The following is a 16969-nucleotide window of genomic DNA, read 5'->3' as shown; positions in this document are numbered from 1 at the left end:
GAGGGTGGAGAAGGATTTTGTTAAAAATGAGCACACAAATATATTTCAAATTATGCAGTAATGGAAATCAGCGTAAATGCAGCCAATTGAGAATAGTAGTAGTAATAGTATTTAAGTGCTTACCAGGTGTAGCGCACCGTACTAAGTCCGGGGGAAGACTATACAGGTGAGAATTTCATATAGTCCCTGGCCCTCAGCGGGCTCACATTTTAAGAAGTCTAATTACATGGACAAGTGTGCAGCCTGCAGTCACCACAGTTCCTCCAAATTGTTTAATTCCACGACGGCCCCAGCTTCTGTCAAGACCGGATGCCTTGGGGAAGCCCTAGAAGCCCATGGGGAATTTACAGGAGTAGAGTTAAGGTGTAACTTCGAAAAATTTTCCAAAGTAAGAACTTGGTTTGAGGATGATCCCTATAGAGACAGAAAGACGCTGGTCCAACTGGACTAGGTCGCTTGTATTTTAAGGAACTGGAGGTCCAGATGGCTAAGCATCCCCTTCGCTCCCTCCTCAAGTCCCCTTCCCCCCAGACTCACAGGACAAAGTCTGACAAAGTCTATTACTCTATTTATTTATTTATTTTGCTTGTACATATCTATTCTATTTATTTTATTTTGTTAGTATGTTTGGTTTTGTTCTCTGTCTCCCCCTTTTAGACTGTGAGCCCACTGTTGGGTAGGGACTGTCTCTATATGTTGCCAATTTGTACTTCCCAAGCGCTTAGTACAGTGCTCTGCACACAGTAAGCGCTCAATAAATACGATTGATGATGATGATGATGATGAAAAAGTGGAGCTAGGTAGACTGGGCACAGAGCAAGTTTCTTATTCTGGGATTGGCAACCAGGGATGAGATGCGGGGTGGGGAAATGGCTACCTGAATGCCTAAACTTTCACGACTCCGGCTTAGTCCGTCTACACTGTAAGCTCATCGTGTTATACGGAACTCACCCAAGCCGTGGATTGGAAATGTAGAAGAGAAAGTCGGGTTGGGTCACGGGGTCTTTTGGTCTGTGTCCAGACCAGATTATTTGCATGTCATATTTTGTGTCAAGATAAGCTTTCCCCTTCTAGACTGTGAGCCGGTTGTTGGGTAGGGACTGTCTCTACCTGTTGCCAATTTGTACTTCGCAAGCGCTGTACACAGTAAGTGCTCAATAAATAAGATTGAACGAATGAATGCATAAGCTATCTTCCACAAATTTACACCCTCCTCAGCCTTCATGTCAGCTTTCGAATTGTTTTGAGATCTCAAACGTTTTTAGGTTTGTCGCAAGCTCCTTGTGGACAGGGGAGATCCAACTTCATTATTCTGTACTTCATAATTGTAGATCACTTCATTGCCCTAAGTGGGTGCTCAATAAATTGTACTGCTACTTCTTTGTGTGTTTGTGAATGCGGAATGACCAGATGTGAATTGCCCTGCCTGGATGAAGCCTTCCTTGGGTGCAAATATTTCTGTCTCTATATGTTGCTAACTTGTACTTCCCAAGCGCTTAGTTCAGTGCTCTGCACACAGTAAGCGCTCAATAAATACGATTGATTGATTGATTATTCAGTGCTGCTGCTTGTTGTCTCCTCTAAGAGGCCTTCCCCTACTAAGCCCTAATTTCCTCTTTTCCCACTCCCTCCTGTGTCACCCTTGCACTTGGATTTGCACACTTTATTCATCCCTCCTTCAGCTTGGCAGTGTCCCGTCTTTGTACTGTAAGGTTGTTGTGGACAGGGAATATGTCTACCAGCTCTGTTTTATTGTTCTCTCCCAAGGGCTTAGTACAGTGCTCTGCACACAGTAAGTCCTCAAATATGATTGATCATTTGATTCACCTCGAGGCCCCGGGGCCCCACAACTTAGAAGCCCCTCTGAATCTACTATAGGATAATAGGACGTATACTGCCTGTGATTAAAGAATTTATAATTGTAACTCAGTTAAATTGTTTATATTCATTTAAAATGTAATGGAAAATGTTGCTGATAGAAACTCATATTTATCCGTGTGTTTAAATGTTTTGAGTACCAAAACCCTTGAATTTCAAAGGGTGTGGGTTTGCCAAATTAACATTGGTAGGCTATACTTTGATACAATTTTAGATAAAGGTGCTTCAAAAGTACACGGGAAACAATCTCTCCCAGAAATTGCTTAGTACTGCAATGAAAGTATTAAAAAAACCACCTTTTTAGAAATGTTCAGTGTAAATTAAAATATGCTTCCCTCTTGTTTTGAAAAAATAATGTCTTTGAAATGATACCAGTTTTGCATTGAAGTCTTTTTTGGAGAAAGCTTGTATAAAAACAATGATGTATCATTAGGTATATTTATCCATACAAATGTAATTTAGCTTAGCAGTTTTCTAAGAGCTGCGTAAATTCTTTCTTTTTCTTGCCTGAACTTTGATGGTGGGGTTCTTTTTCCTGAAAGTGTACGTCTCTCCTTTTTGCAGTGTCTGCCGACAATTTTGGACAACAAACTAAGCCACCCATTATTGGAACAGCTACTGCCAGCACTGAAATACAGTCTCCATGACAATTCCGAGAAAGTGCGAGTGGCTTTTGTTGATATGCTGCTGAAAATTAAAGCTGTCAGGGCTGCTAAGGTAGGATAAATAGGTCTTGCTAGGTCTTAGACAGGAGATAAATTTGTTCTGAAAGCTATAAATTTATCAATATTTCCAGAAACAAAAAAGCGAAGGAGTCTGCGAATAATATGTTGATATTGCTACTCCAAATGTTTCACTAATGCCTCCTTTTAAATCATTCAATCACTAGTCCATTTGGCCAGTAGTTTGTCAAAATTTTCCTACAGATGGTTGAAGTTTTTTTGTTAACGCGGCATTTTCGTTCAATGTTACAGATACATGATTTGAATGGTGGTATTGTTTTTCTTAAGTAAACCTAGCTCTCTTTGAAAATTATATCTTTTTCTCGCACTGAAACATTTTACAGAGATGCTAAATTTTCGCTTCTAAAAATGGCAGAAAGCAGCAATTTTCATCATGTTATCTGAACCCACAGTGGCTTTTTCTCGTTAAAGCGCAATTTATGTTTCCAATCCCAATCACCATTCAACTGTGAAATGTCTACTCTAACAAAACACTATTGTGTGTTTACAGTTGTGTTTATCAGAAATGGCTCTCTTATTATAGCTCACATTTTAGTCTTTTGTCCCCATGTTGAATATGTTTGACATTTGAGAGAGCATGCACATTCTATCCTTGGGTTTAGCAGATATGATATGACAGTAAGATTTTATCAGTTTATGTAGACGTGGCTGAGAACCAAGTACAGAGCCACCAATTTCTTCCACGATCCACACGGATAATGGCACTCATCCTTTGCTGTTGCTGTTGCACAGGGAAGCAGTGTGGCTCAGTGGAAAGAGCACGGGCTTTGGAGTCAGAGGTCATCGGTTCAAATCCCAACTCCGCCACTTGTCAGCTATGTGACTTTGAGCAAGTCACTTAACTTCCCTGTGCCTCAGTTACCTCATCTGTAGAACCGGGATTAAGACTATGAGCCCCACGTGGGACAACCTGATCACCTTCTAAACTCCCCAGCACTTAGAACAGTGCTTTGCACATAGTAAGCGCTTAATAAATGCCATCATTATTATTATTTATTGCTGCCTGGAGAGTCAAGCACCATTTTCCAATTCATCTCTTGACGTCACATTCTTCCTGTCGTCTCTCTAAGGATACCTTATCTGACAGCTGCATTCTAGACTGGTCTTGTTTCCCAGCTGTCCATAGCCAGGCTACATAGTTTCAGGTTGTGTTTCATAACCTGTACTTCCCAAGCGCTTAGTACAGTGCTCTGCACACACTAAGTGCTCAATAAATACAATTGATGATGATGATGGTAATGGTAATGTCTTCAAAATGTTCCTTCAGCCCTCCTGACCAGCCGGTGGTTTTTGAGCACCACCTTGGTGGGCAACGGTGTAACAAGCATTTGGGAAGAATTTTTAGACGTGATCCTTTTACCTCAAGGAGCATACAATCTTGTGAGGAAGACTGAACCCTACACTTTCTCAACTTCACATAACGTAGTCATCGTATCTCCTCATATATCCTTACTAGCCAAATTGTATGCAACAAGCATGATTTCATTGCTGGTGGGCTGTCGATTCTGAGACAGTGTGAGTTGTGATCCCTTCTTTTAGACTGTGAGCCCACTGTTGGGTAGGGACTGTCTCTATATGTTGCCAACTTGTTCTTCCCAAGCGCTTAGTACAGTGCTCTGCACATAGTAAGCGCTCAATAAATACGATTGATTGATTCTTTTGTCATTTGATGTTCACTAAAACAAGTACAGGCGGTGCTGATGGAACTGCTTAATGCAGGCGTGACATCTGTGGTTAGCTCAGGTCTCAAAGCCGTAAAGAATGTTGAACACTGAAGTTTCTTGGAGAAGCAGTGTGGCTCAGTGGAAAGAGAATGGGCTTTGGAGTCAGAGGCCATGGGTTCAAATCCCGGCTCTGCCAACTGTCAGCTGTGTGACTTTGGGCAAGTCACTTCACTTCTCTGGGCCTCAGTGACCTCATCTGTAAAATGGGGATGAAGACTGGGAGCCCCACGTGGGACAACCTGATCACCTTATAACCTTCCCAGTGCTTAGAACAGTGCTTGGCACATAGTAAGTGCTTAACAAATACTATTATTATTATTCTTTGTGTACTTGCATCTTGATCCAAAGGTAGATGACACATTGGTGTCACGTCAAGATGCCTTTCTTTCTTTATTCGACTTTCTACATCATTATTTTTGCATTTTTGGATACGTTATGGGGAAGGATTTGAAACTGTCCTCTGCTTGCCTAGTATATGACCTCGGGCAAATCCCTTAACTTCTCTGGGCTTCAATTTTGTCATCTGTAAAATGGGGCTTAAATATCTGCTCTCTCTCTCTCTCTCCTACTTGGTGTGTGACAGGGACTCTTTCCAGTCTGATTACTTTGTATCTACCCCAGCCTTTAGTGCAGTGCTTGGCATAGAATAAGCACTTAACAAATATTATAATTATTATTGAACTCTAACATGACCAGTGATGTCATTATAAATGCCCATATAATAATAATAATGATGGCATTTGTTAAGCGCTTACTATGTGCAAAGCACTGTTCTAAGCGCTGGGGGATACAAGTTGATCAGGTTGTCCCGCGTGGGGCTCACAGTCATCCTCCCCATTTTACAGATGAGGTCACTGAGGCCCAGAGAAGTTAAGTGACTTGCCCAATGTCACACAGCAGACATGTGGCGGAGCCAGAATTCGAACCCATGCCCTCTGACTCCAAAGCCCGGGCTCTTTCCACTGAGCCACGCTGCTTCTCTTTTGATAAATATGCTTTTGATAAACTTTTCAAAGCAACTAGATTTGTTTACTAGCTGCCAGACCCCAATCTATTAATAGTGTCAAATACTTATATAAATATGGGCTTAAAAATTCTGTAGAAAACTGAATTTTTGTATCAGCCTACACCTAGGAAACCCTACACACATCTGAAGATCCCCTTTTCACCTGGAATGTTTTTTTGAAGAAAACAGGACTCTGACAACTCATCAATAAATGACCTGCCTCTGCCTTTCACACTGAATCCCATTTACAATAGTCACCCAGTGAGTGATGATGTGCTGTTTTGGGCAGTTGTATATTTCCTTAGCTGAGGAATCTGTCGCTGGGGAACACACTCCCAGGAGCTTCCTGAATAAACAAGTGTTTATTCCTTCTTTATTGCCTTCTTCTGTGTGACCATAGAGAACACAGATACATGACCTACTCTGATCATTTTGTACTGCTTCATTGCTCTGAAACCATTTATTTCTACCGAAATTCTGAATTTCTATTGAGCCTCTCTGTCTTTTTTAGCATGGAAACTGTAATTTCAGGCAGCGTCCTGAATTAGTGTAGGGCCTGTGTTGTCATTGATAGATCCATTCCAACTCTGCCAACTTAATATTTGTTCTTTCATTTCCATTCTCTGACTAATCTTTCAAAAATATTGGGGGATCCCCTATTATGTTTCAGAATACTTCCATTTGGATATGGAGTTTCTGCAGCACTGTAGCTTATCCATAAGCTAACAGAGCCACTTTAAGTTCCTAGCTCCCTTGCCTCCAGGTAGCTTTTCCAACTACACAGGGGTCTTGAAAGCCACTGCTCTGTCCCGCACACTTTTCCAACACGATCAGCACTCAGCATTTACATATTTTTATTTTTTGAGCCTTAGGCCTTGTTTTGCTGTCCTACCCCTCAGAACCTTTACATCATCACCAGATACAATGTGTTAGATTATCCCTGTCGTGTTTCCCCTTCTTTCTGGCAAGCTGTCAAAAGTGAATTGTAAACGGTGACTGCAGTAAGTTCCTATGATGATGATCATCATCATCAATCGTATTTATTGAGCGCTTACTATGTGCAGAGCACTGTATTAAGTGCTTGGGAAGTACAAATTGGCAACACATAGAGACAGTCCCTACCCAACAGTGGGCTCACAGTCTAAAAATATGATTGATTCTAGAGGGCAGGGATTTTATCTAGCAACTGTATTATACTTGCCCAAAAGCTCAAAACAGTGGCACTCAATAAATACCATTGATTGATTGACTAATGACTTCCTAAAATCCAACCCCCTTCAACAAGCTTTTCCCAGTTGATTTTCCAGCACTTTGAACAATATTATCCTTTCAGCCAATTTAGGAATTTATTTACACCTTCCTGTACCATCTCGTGTATGTGTGTACACAAGAAATAAGATATATATATATATATATATATATATATATATATACACACACACACACATATATCTAAACACCCACCTCCCTTATCTCTTGCATATATTATATGCGTCTCTACTCAATTGCTTACTTTGCCCATTCTAGTTGTAAATGTTTCTGTTTGTCCCTGCCTTTAGAAGTGTAAGCTCCTGGTGGGCAGGGAACATGCCATTTCTATACTCTGTACTTCCTAAATGCCTCTTACAGCACACTGCACAAAATGGGTGCTCAGTAAATACTTTTGCAACTACTGCTTTTATATTGTACTTTCCCAAGCACTTAGTACAGTGCTTTGCACCCAGTAAATGCTCAATAAATACCTTTGATTGTTTGATTACTAATATCTTTGCATTTATTAAGGATAAATTCAAACAAGCTTGATCCCGAGATGGAATATGGCTTTGTTTGTATCTGTCAAAATGTACTTAAGTATAACTTTTAAAATTCAGTCTAAAAATTGTGAAAACACTATCCTTGGGAATATTCAAGTCAAACTCCTCTAATTGCTGCAAAGAGAGAGTACTCTGTTGGTTCATTCTTTCTATCATCCAAATACAGGAAAAGCTATTGACACGTATGAGGTGAATAAAACGTGAATACTGTAGCCTCTGTAATTCTGGGTGTATGGAGGATAAAATATGTTGATCAGAAATATTGCCTAGAGTTTTAGAGCAAGCCATATATTGTTAATAATTCAGTTAATCAGGGAACAGAACATTCAAGTCGCATTAAATGCTAATTGGTATGCTGTGATGTATGTTTCTGGAAATAATGTCCATTTTTCTGGCCCCACTAGCAGTAGAAAATTCAATAGAGTGATTCAGATTTGAATCGGAGAGAATTTAAAATTAAAACTTTCAAGAGGATGGTTCAGGCCTGGTGTTTCTGCTTTTGTCACCTTGTCTAAGGACTCTGCTGCATCAAGAGTGCTGCTCTTTTCTTGATTACAGTCCATCCTGCTGATCTTCTGGGGCAGCTGATTTGCTCTTTTCAGTTGAAATAAAGCACTGTCAGAGGTTTTACTCTACTGTACCCACCACCCTTCTTGCTTTTGACTTTCAAGTTCTAGCTGACCCCAGGGCAACTGTGAGAGTATTCTTCTCCCTGTCCAGGGTTGTGATGTGTTGTGTTGTGATGGGGTGTTGTGATGAACTTCAGTGTGAATGAGCTAACTGAGCTCCAGGATCCCAGTGTTTGTTATCCAGTCTTGCCATTTGCTGTAGGATTCATAATTCCACCATCTATTTCTCCTTCACCGACCATACCAGAGTTTTTGGCGTGTGTCCTAGTTTTCAAGGAAGGACTGGTTTCAAGCATCCATTTTAAATAGGTGAAAATGAGTGAAAAGTGGGCCAACGCGTGGGCCATGGCCGTTTTGGGCATGTTGAGCTGCTTAGCGGGATCCGTCTGCCCATCGATTTTGCTGAAGCAGCTGCACGGGTGCTTGCTCTGGCTCGGGCCTGTCTCAACCCAGGTTGAAAGCGGCCACACTTCCACCTCTTAGGAAGTTGCGTGTATCTGAACTAGGAAGTCAATCTGAGGCCACCTTTGTGAATTTGGGAAATTTTATAATTTTTCCAACAGATGGAAATACCATGAAATTGCCTTGGAATCGACTGTTTTTGTTCTCTTCGGTTTTCAGTTTTGGAAAGTGTGTTCTATGGAGCATCTCCTGGCTCGCCTTGAAATCGATTCGCGGCCCGTGTCTCGGCGCATAGTGAACCTCCTCTTTAACTCTTTCCTGCCGGTTAATGAGCCAGAGGAGGTGTGGTGCGAACGCTGTGTGACGTTAATCCAGATGAACCCGGCAGCAGCCCGAAAATTCTATCAGTATGCTTACGAGTACACTGCTCCCACCAACATAGGTGACGTTCCCTTCTTTTTTCTCAAGTAGCCTCCGTCGTGTTCATTTTTCTAATGGAAGTCCATCTTGTTACATGGTCAACATCAGATTCATGCAAATTAGATTTCCTGTTTTAATGTCTCCTCTCCCAACAATTTCTTAAAATTACCCTTTTCATCACTTTCACTTGTAACAGTCAAGATTTCTTGGGGTAAAAGAGGCTTTGAATTCATCAGATTCCCTGTCTTTAAAATTGTAGCAAAGTTGATGCACACTATCCGTCATTGCTTAAATGCTTGCATTCAGAGAGCAGAAAAAGACTGTCAAGAGGATGACAGTGATACTGAAGAGGAGAACAGAACTGTAAGTAAATCAGACCACTTGTCTGAAAGTCTTCTAGCTATAACTAATTGTTTTGGGGCATCATTTGAGTATTCTCTGAGCAGAAAAATGGCTTTTCGCATATACCTCAAGCTGCTCAGTGGAAGGACAGTCATGAATGAAAAAGGAGACTCAGCCTAAACTTACTTTCCCAGGTGTTTGTGAGGGTCACAATCTTAATACTGTTTAAACACCTTTTTTGGGAAAGGTGTGAAACTAATTTTTTTTGAAAATTGAGCCGCTTGTTATCGACTACTTCTCTTGAGGATTTTGCCAGATTTGACAAGAGAACAGTACATGTTTATTAGCAGTACCTCAAGTTTCTAAATGAATGGTTTGAGCCCTCTAATTCCTGTTCTATATTTTAATTTGTCTAAACATTTTAAACACCCCTGTGGACATAGCTTTATTAGATAAGGTTGCTTTGGACATTTTGTAACTGGATGATGGTGAGGTTGAGGATTATAGAAGTGTGAGGTAAATAATGTCTTGTTAGGGCAATTGGTCACAACTTTTAAATTTCATTTTAGGCAGGGCGGGAATAGACTAGAGGACTTCTCAAACTTGATGTGTAAAAATCCCTATTTTTTTCACAATGCTTGCTTTTCAGGTATTGAATGATGTGTTGTCAGTAAATGATGTGGCTTCCATGGCAAGCTTATTGGAAATCATTGTAATTCTTTGGAAAAGCATCCACAAGGCATTGGAATACAATAAGGAAGCTAAAGCCTACACCATTAGCAAGTTTGCTGCTGTAATTCCAGGGTATCTTAAAGTGTTTAAGGTGAACATTAGTCTTAACAATGCTGACAGCTTTTGAGAAGTTTGTAATAAATCATCACTAAAATATAATAGCATTTTCTCATAAATTTCAACCTTTTGATCCCCTCAAAACATATTACAGTGCTTAGTTTATCCTCTTGTTTTCAAACTTGTCAGAGCAAAGATGGAAGGTGCCCCTTTTTGTGTATTGAAAATGGTTACTTGGGAGTTTTACAGAAATATTGTAAAAGCGTGAGTTGAAGGCACTTCAAATTGTATTTAGCTGATAAAGTAAGCAAATGTTACAAAAAAGCATGGGCTCTGGAGTTAGGGGACTTGGGTTCTAATCCTGATCTGCTGTATGAATTTGGGCAAGTTACTTAATTTCTGGACCTTGTCTCCTCATCTGTAAACTGTGATTAAATATGTTTTAAAAATGTGAATATGTTTTAGTTAAAGAATGCACTATCTTACTGGACTACTTAGAAATAAATATTCTTGCAATGATATGTTCTTTGGAAAAATAGGAAGGGATTCAATGCTGTAAAGTATTAAAATGTATATCCTTTTTTTTTGTAATCCTAGGAAGATCGCTGTATAATTCCACTGATTACCCTGATATCTTTCCTTCCGGCTTCTGCTATTCCTCCATTCAGGTACTGTACGTGTGCAAAATTCGTGGATGGGTAATCTGTTTTCTTAGAACTTTTGCTCTTTATTATTTTAATTCTCGGAAGCGTGCAGCCTGGTAAATATTTAAATCAAAGCAAAACACCTGCTTGCCATGCTGCTGGATGTTCTCTTCTTGTTTTGTCCCATCGGATGGGGTCAGGAGAATGTCAGGCTGCAGATGAGACAGGTGGTGTGTATCTTGAGCCAAACACAGGGTCTCAGTGACCCTCCTCCAGTGGAAGGAGGAGTTTTGGGGCCCCTTGCTAGATGGCTACCCATCTTCTGGGAATGCAAAGGAGTCTATTTTCCAGGCTGCATTAAACCAGATAATAATAATAATAATGATGGTATTTGTTAAGCACTTACTATGTGCAAAGCACTGTTCTAAGCACTGGATGTCATTACCTATACAGATCTTTTAGACTGTGAGCCCACTGTTGGGTAGGGACTGTCTCTATATGTTGCCAATTTGTACTTCCCAAGCGCTTAGTATGGTGCTCTGCACATAGTAAGCGCTCAATAAATACGATTGATGATGATGATGATGATGTTTGTGTGTGGGAAATGCATTCCCTGTAAGTCTTGGAAAATCAATTGCCAGAATGCCAGTGCTGAATGTTTCTTAAAAAAGTAGTCATTACGTTGAAATGATCGACTATGCAGGATCTCGAAACTTTCCTCTTAGATGCAAAGATGCAAAGATGATCATCTTTTATGGATGTATTAAATCAGTTTTTGTGCATTTGTCGTTTTTGTCAGCTGTAGTGTAATCTCTACATTGAGAAATCAAGAGCAAGGAGTTGCTGAAAACAAATATCACTCCCTGATAGATTGCCTTTGTCGCTGGGGGCAGGTGGGACATATTCTTGAGCTGATTTGTGATTGGTTGCCCGATGGTCAGCCCCAAAGAAAGGTATGCAGAAAAATGGCCAAGTTCTGATTTGTCATGCGATGTTTACCTATTTGCTTCAGAGAATTCATTTACTAGAAATTGTTTTTTCCTTCCTTTCAGAATAGCTCAACGTCTTTGCGGCGAGTACAGATACAGGATACTCGGGAGGCAAGACCAGAATTAGCATTGGTTTACACGGAATATTTGCTGACACATACTGAGAATCGAGATTGTCTCCTCTCTGCCCCAACAAATATATTAAATCACCTTTTGAAAGCACTTGAAACTTCAAAGGTAATATTAGTAGTACCAACATGAGTATTTTTTGTCACACCCAAATTTGATAAATTGTCTTTCAAGACCTGAAATCATCATCAGTGGTATTTATCAAGTGCAGGGGACTGTACAAAGGGCTTGGTGTTTTCACCCTATTAAGTAAAGTTTTATTGATTAAAATAAAGGTTTTTATTTCAATTAAAAAGAAAGTATGCTAAAGAATAATTGACCTGTATAAAATTAGGTTGTTTTAATCATTTTTGCAGTCTTAAGGTTTCATCTGAGTTACCCCATCTCCCATACACATTCACTCATATGCGCGCACAGACATATGCATGCCCATGTACTCTGAAAAATTGTCCTCCTGATGGAGGAGAGCACAGTTGCTTATGGTTTTGAAGCACCAAGCAAGGCAATCTCTCATTACCTGCTCTTTCCCTGAGTGCCAAGTTGCCATTATTTGCCATAAAAACTGTTATCTTTTGAAAGATACAGAAGTATGTAGATGGTTCAAGATAAACTGCTATAATGAGGAAGTAACAAAAGTTTGTAAATACTGTGTTTGTGATACTGTAGTTTCTTACTTTGCTAATTATTCAAATTCAGAATTTTTTTTGTAGGTTTTTCTCTTCATTATTGTGCTTAAGTGCCATATCTTGGAGGCAGGTGATATTCCCTTCACAGGTTTTGGAGCTGAACTCAACCTAGCTCATCCCAGGTCACTGATGTGATCTGAGACTTTCCATTCAGGGCTGAAAAGACCCTAAATGGTGGCTTTGTGGCTCATTTAGTCTTTGAAGCCATACCATACCCTCTATACAGTCCCACCTCCCATTCCCCCACACCTATGATTGAGTTATTTATTCTTTCATTCAGTCATATTTATTGAGCGCGTATTGTGTGCAAAGAACTGTATTAAACACTTGGGAGAGTACAAAACAACAAATGGAAACAGTCCCTGCCCGCGGCGAGCTTACAGTCTAGAGGTTATGCAAATACTTCTCTATAGTTGAATGCTTTTTGTCCAGGAAACAAGTCATACAAAGGAAAATATTCGTACCCGTAGTTCTTTGAAATAACTCCATATATGCAAAATTGGGTGGTGTATTACAGAATTTTTGTGACAAATGTTCCCCCACTTACAGAATACTCTGAAAGTATTCAATGCTAGAAGATTTTTTAATATATTTTATTTTTCAATGTCAAGTGAATTTAGTTGATTATAGGAGCTAAGAGAGTAACATGTCCCTGTCCACCAGGAAAATATGTTTGAAAATTGTTATTTTAAGAGTACTTAGATTTTGTAACTGGAAAAATGATATAGCCTGATGATCTTTTTGGGTTGCATTCATGCGATTGAACTAGGTTATCTAGGAAGAGAGATAATGAAGTTTGCCCCAAGGCGTTCAAAAACATGGTGTGTGAATTTCGATTTTCCCAACTTAGGTTTTATTTCTTAATAGAAATATATGCAAAGAGCTTAGGGCACATTAAACCACAGCTAAAAATAATTTTACAAGTCAATTATTTGAGGTTATGATATCATATGCTTCAGTGACATCAGCTGTAGGTAGTGTTACTGCATGTAGGCCCTGAATATTTTTATGGCTATTTCAGTGTGGGCCATCTTATTTCAGGCAGCTTTGGAATCAATTTTACAGTCATCAGATACAGCGTCTCATAACTTCAATCAAGTAACTGCCTTACGAGCCTTCAGTCTCTATTGTCGATTAAGTATTCATCTCCAGCACAAGGTATTAATTTAGAGTTTCTCTAATAGAGTAAAAGAACTAATTAACTGTTTCACCTCGTTATTCACATTCTCCCTCTTTTTGATGGCTAGTTCAGCTCTGAAGAAAAGACTTACATGTTGGTTTTGGAGGACACTAGGATTTGGATAGAAAATAATGTGCTCCCTTTGATTCACAAAGAAGAAGAGGAACATTTGACGCACCACAGCGAGGTTTACCAGCAAATCATCCAGGTTAGATACACCATATTGCTTGAGAGCCAAAAAATGATTTTTGGAATTGGGGGTTTGGGGGCAAGAGGCACAAGGGGGAAGAAGGGAGAAAAGGGAGGCTGAGGAATTTTTAGTCTCATCTTCAAAAGAAAGCGCTCTGAGAATTGCATTTTGAGAGCTGAGCTCCCCTTTTCCTCTGAGCCAAAAGATCAGGTGAAGCCCTATACCAAGTGATGAATTGTTAAAAGAGAAGCAGAGTGCAGAATTCATTTCAGCGTAGAAAAGCAGCAAGAGGACATTTGTATATGTTTTTAAAAATCCTTTCCTTGTTTGCGTGTGTGTGTTTCTCTCTTGGAGTCCGTCCAAATCTCTCTTGTTGACTTTGGATTTTGGCATCACCTGATTGATCCTCATGCTGAACGGCTTCTAGCCTTCTATAACTGCTGCGGAAAAATTTAAAAGAGGTTGAGGGGGAGTATCAGATTAAAAATGGGGGGCCAGTAAAGAGAGCAATGAACAACAGAGTGATTTATAGACAGGATTCCCAGAAGCAGTGAAAAAGATGTATGGAGGGATGCATTTTTTTTTTACCATTCTGAAACGTATTTTGGAGGACTGCCTTAAACCCTATATAATCTAGGTTTTGGAGATACATGTAAATTTTCCTTCCTAGCTGCCTGAATTTTAGTTATTGTTTTGTTTTGGAGTTTTGTTAATTATCAAGACTGAATTTTAGTCATTAGAATTTCATTAAGGAGAGTTGTATTTAAATATTTGGATTCCTCCATAATTTGTTTTAGCGCACACTCTTTTCCTTCCATAATTTTCAGAAAGAGCCAAGATGGTCTAAATTATTCGTAGAAGTGCAGATCAGACTCTGGTCCTGTATTTTCATGGAAATATAGGCTCTACCCATCTGAAGTATTAATAATTAAGTGGGAGAAGTTCTTATTTAATTTTATTTCATTTGCTTTTAATATTAGTGATTATTAGTGTTCTAATTGCCTTCATTCTCATCTTCAGGCCTACCTGACGGTGTGTAAAGATGTCATAATGGTCGGCCTGGGAAACAGCAAATTTCAGTTACAGTTTTTAAATCTTACTTTGGCAATCATACAAACAGGTACCCTTTTGTTTACTAGAGAAATGTTTTATGTCAACGCCAAATTTCTTTTTGCAAAACTAACTTTAATTTAGGCTTTCTAAAATCGTTTTTCATAAAGTGTTTAAACTCTGAGTGACATATGTTTGCTATGTAAAGCTAGCTAGTTTTAAATGCCTTACACCCTCATCACGCTCTGATCTTTGATATTATTATTATTATTATTTTGGTATTTGTTAGACACTATGTGCCAGGCACTATCCTGAGGGCTGGGGTGGATACAAGATAGGTTGAACACAGCCCTTGTTCCACATGGGGCTCACAGTCTTAATCCCCATTTTACAGATGAGGTAACTGAGGCACAGAGAAGTGAAATGTTAATCGCATACTTTCAAATTAGGTACACTCGGTACTTGTTCAGAGTAATTCATTTGATTTTATTTCTCTCTCCACATGCCTTCCCTCCGGATTCTCCCCCTCCTTCTCAATCCATTACTCTCAAACAACATCATGGTGGTTTGCAAATATAATTTTGAATGGAAATTCTCATGATGTCTAAATTGATCACTTTTCTATTGTTACTACTGAGCCTTTTTCAACTACATCGAAATTAAGGAAAGGCTCCTGTGCCTGAACTATTTTATTGGTCAGTGTTAACAAAAATCAAACCTTAATTTTAAGGCACAAGTTTTCCAAAAGTCAAGATAAGGGGCTTGGATCGATTGAAATTACTTTTATTGTACTTTCATTTTACCTTTTAAATTGAGATTTAATGATTGCAATAATTTTCATAAACAAAATGTTAAAAGCTGCATTGAGTCAGTGTGGTACTAGAATATGAGTTCATTCGCGAGCTTGTGACTCTTCCCCAGAAGTAGGCTGTTTATTGTATTACTGCTGTTAAGAATGCCTTTACTGGGTAATTGGTTTTTGCTTAAGATTTTCAGTGTGGTAGTTTCCCCTCACTTGATACTTGTTTCCAAAGAAATTGGATTTTAGGGGGTTTTGAAGGTCAGGAGAGAGGCGGACTGTCAGATATGAAGTGGGAGAGAGTTCCAGACCCAAGGGACACCATGGGCAAAGGGTCGGTGGTGGGCTAGACGATATTGGGGTACCGAGAGTAGGTTAGTGATAGAGGAGCAAAGTGGATGAATTAAAAAATAGTAGTTGCAGATTTCTGTGTTTCTGAGACCATATTTAGTTGCCATGAAAATTGACACTTTCTTAGCTACTATCTCTTAGAGACCAGTATTTATCTCAAATCAGATGTTAAAAACTCACTTTGTATGGCTATATTTCCCTTAGTTATTTCCCATTTTTAAAAAATTACCAAAGTATCCAAAATTAAATAAAATATAATAGTGCTCTAAGTTCGAGTTTTTTGGTATTAACATTATCTTTATTGGAATTGATACAATAGCTGAATTATTTACAGGTGCACTGGCTTTTTTCACCAAGTAAAATTAAATGAATACCGATGTTAAACTTGTAATACTGATTTCTTAAACTTGTAATTTCATTTGGGAGATATTTGAATTTCTAAAAGTCCATCCTTCCACCACCTCTACCTTTTTTCTTTCCTAGAGAGGGGGAGTTTTTGTGTTCCAGTACTACTTAACGCTCTGAAAGACATTATAGCCATTTTCTCAGTGCACAATACTTATTCCGATGAAGAGGTGACAGTAATATTTGATGCTGTGCAGAAGGTGTTCCAGAAAATGTTGGAATGTGTCGTTCGCAGTCTCAAAAAGAAACAAGAAGGAAGTGCAATGGTAATTGTCTTTCCAGCGAATACACATATAGTAGATGCTGCCGTATTCTGGGCCCCACCCGAGTGCTCAGTGATTAGCTGGGAGGGTCCGGTTCAAAGAGAATGGAGACAAGAAGGGAGGAGAAGCTGCTTGGCTATAAATCACTATACATCTTTTTTTTTTAATGGTATTTGTTAAGCACTTACTATGTGCCGGGCACTGGACTAAGCTCTATGGTTTTTACAAACTAATCAGATTGCTAACAGTCTTAATCCCTATTTTACAGACGAGGGAACTAACACAAATCAATCAATCAATCAATCGTATTTATTGAGCGCCTACTGTGTGCAGAGCACTGTACTAAGCGCTTGGGAAGTACAAATTGGCAACAACAAAGAAATTAAGTGTGAGCCCGTGGTCACGCACAGCAGACGGGTGGCAGAGCTGGGATTAGAGCCCAAGTCCTTCCAATGCCAAGGCCCAAATTCTAACATCTAGGCCACGGGACTTATTGCTACACGCCCAATACGGCTCAACATATTGCTGCAGTGATC

General features: G+C 39.4%; 1 protein-coding gene across 1 annotated transcript in view; it reads left to right on the top strand.

Moving 5' to 3' along the window:
- NCAPG2 (non-SMC condensin II complex subunit G2) overlaps positions 1 to 16969 on the top strand; it is a 54726-nt gene that overhangs the window by 19713 nt on the left and 18044 nt on the right. The window contains exons 12-22 of the mRNA XM_038755748.1: positions 2443 to 2595; positions 8416 to 8638; positions 8876 to 8979; positions 9608 to 9781; positions 10345 to 10415; positions 11191 to 11344; positions 11444 to 11617; positions 13237 to 13353; positions 13443 to 13583; positions 14586 to 14685; positions 16249 to 16436. Coding sequence (XP_038611676.1) covers positions 2443 to 2595; positions 8416 to 8638; positions 8876 to 8979; positions 9608 to 9781; positions 10345 to 10415; positions 11191 to 11344; positions 11444 to 11617; positions 13237 to 13353; positions 13443 to 13583; positions 14586 to 14685; positions 16249 to 16436 — 1599 coding nt within the window. The remainder of the gene's footprint in view (positions 1 to 2442; positions 2596 to 8415; positions 8639 to 8875; positions 8980 to 9607; positions 9782 to 10344; positions 10416 to 11190; positions 11345 to 11443; positions 11618 to 13236; positions 13354 to 13442; positions 13584 to 14585; positions 14686 to 16248; positions 16437 to 16969) is intronic.

This window comes from Tachyglossus aculeatus, chromosome 13 (assembly GCF_015852505.1).
Source record: "Tachyglossus aculeatus isolate mTacAcu1 chromosome 13, mTacAcu1.pri, whole genome shotgun sequence".
NCBI lineage: Eukaryota > Metazoa > Chordata > Mammalia > Monotremata > Tachyglossidae > Tachyglossus > Tachyglossus aculeatus.
This window is presented reverse-complemented; position numbering and strand designations above follow the sequence as displayed.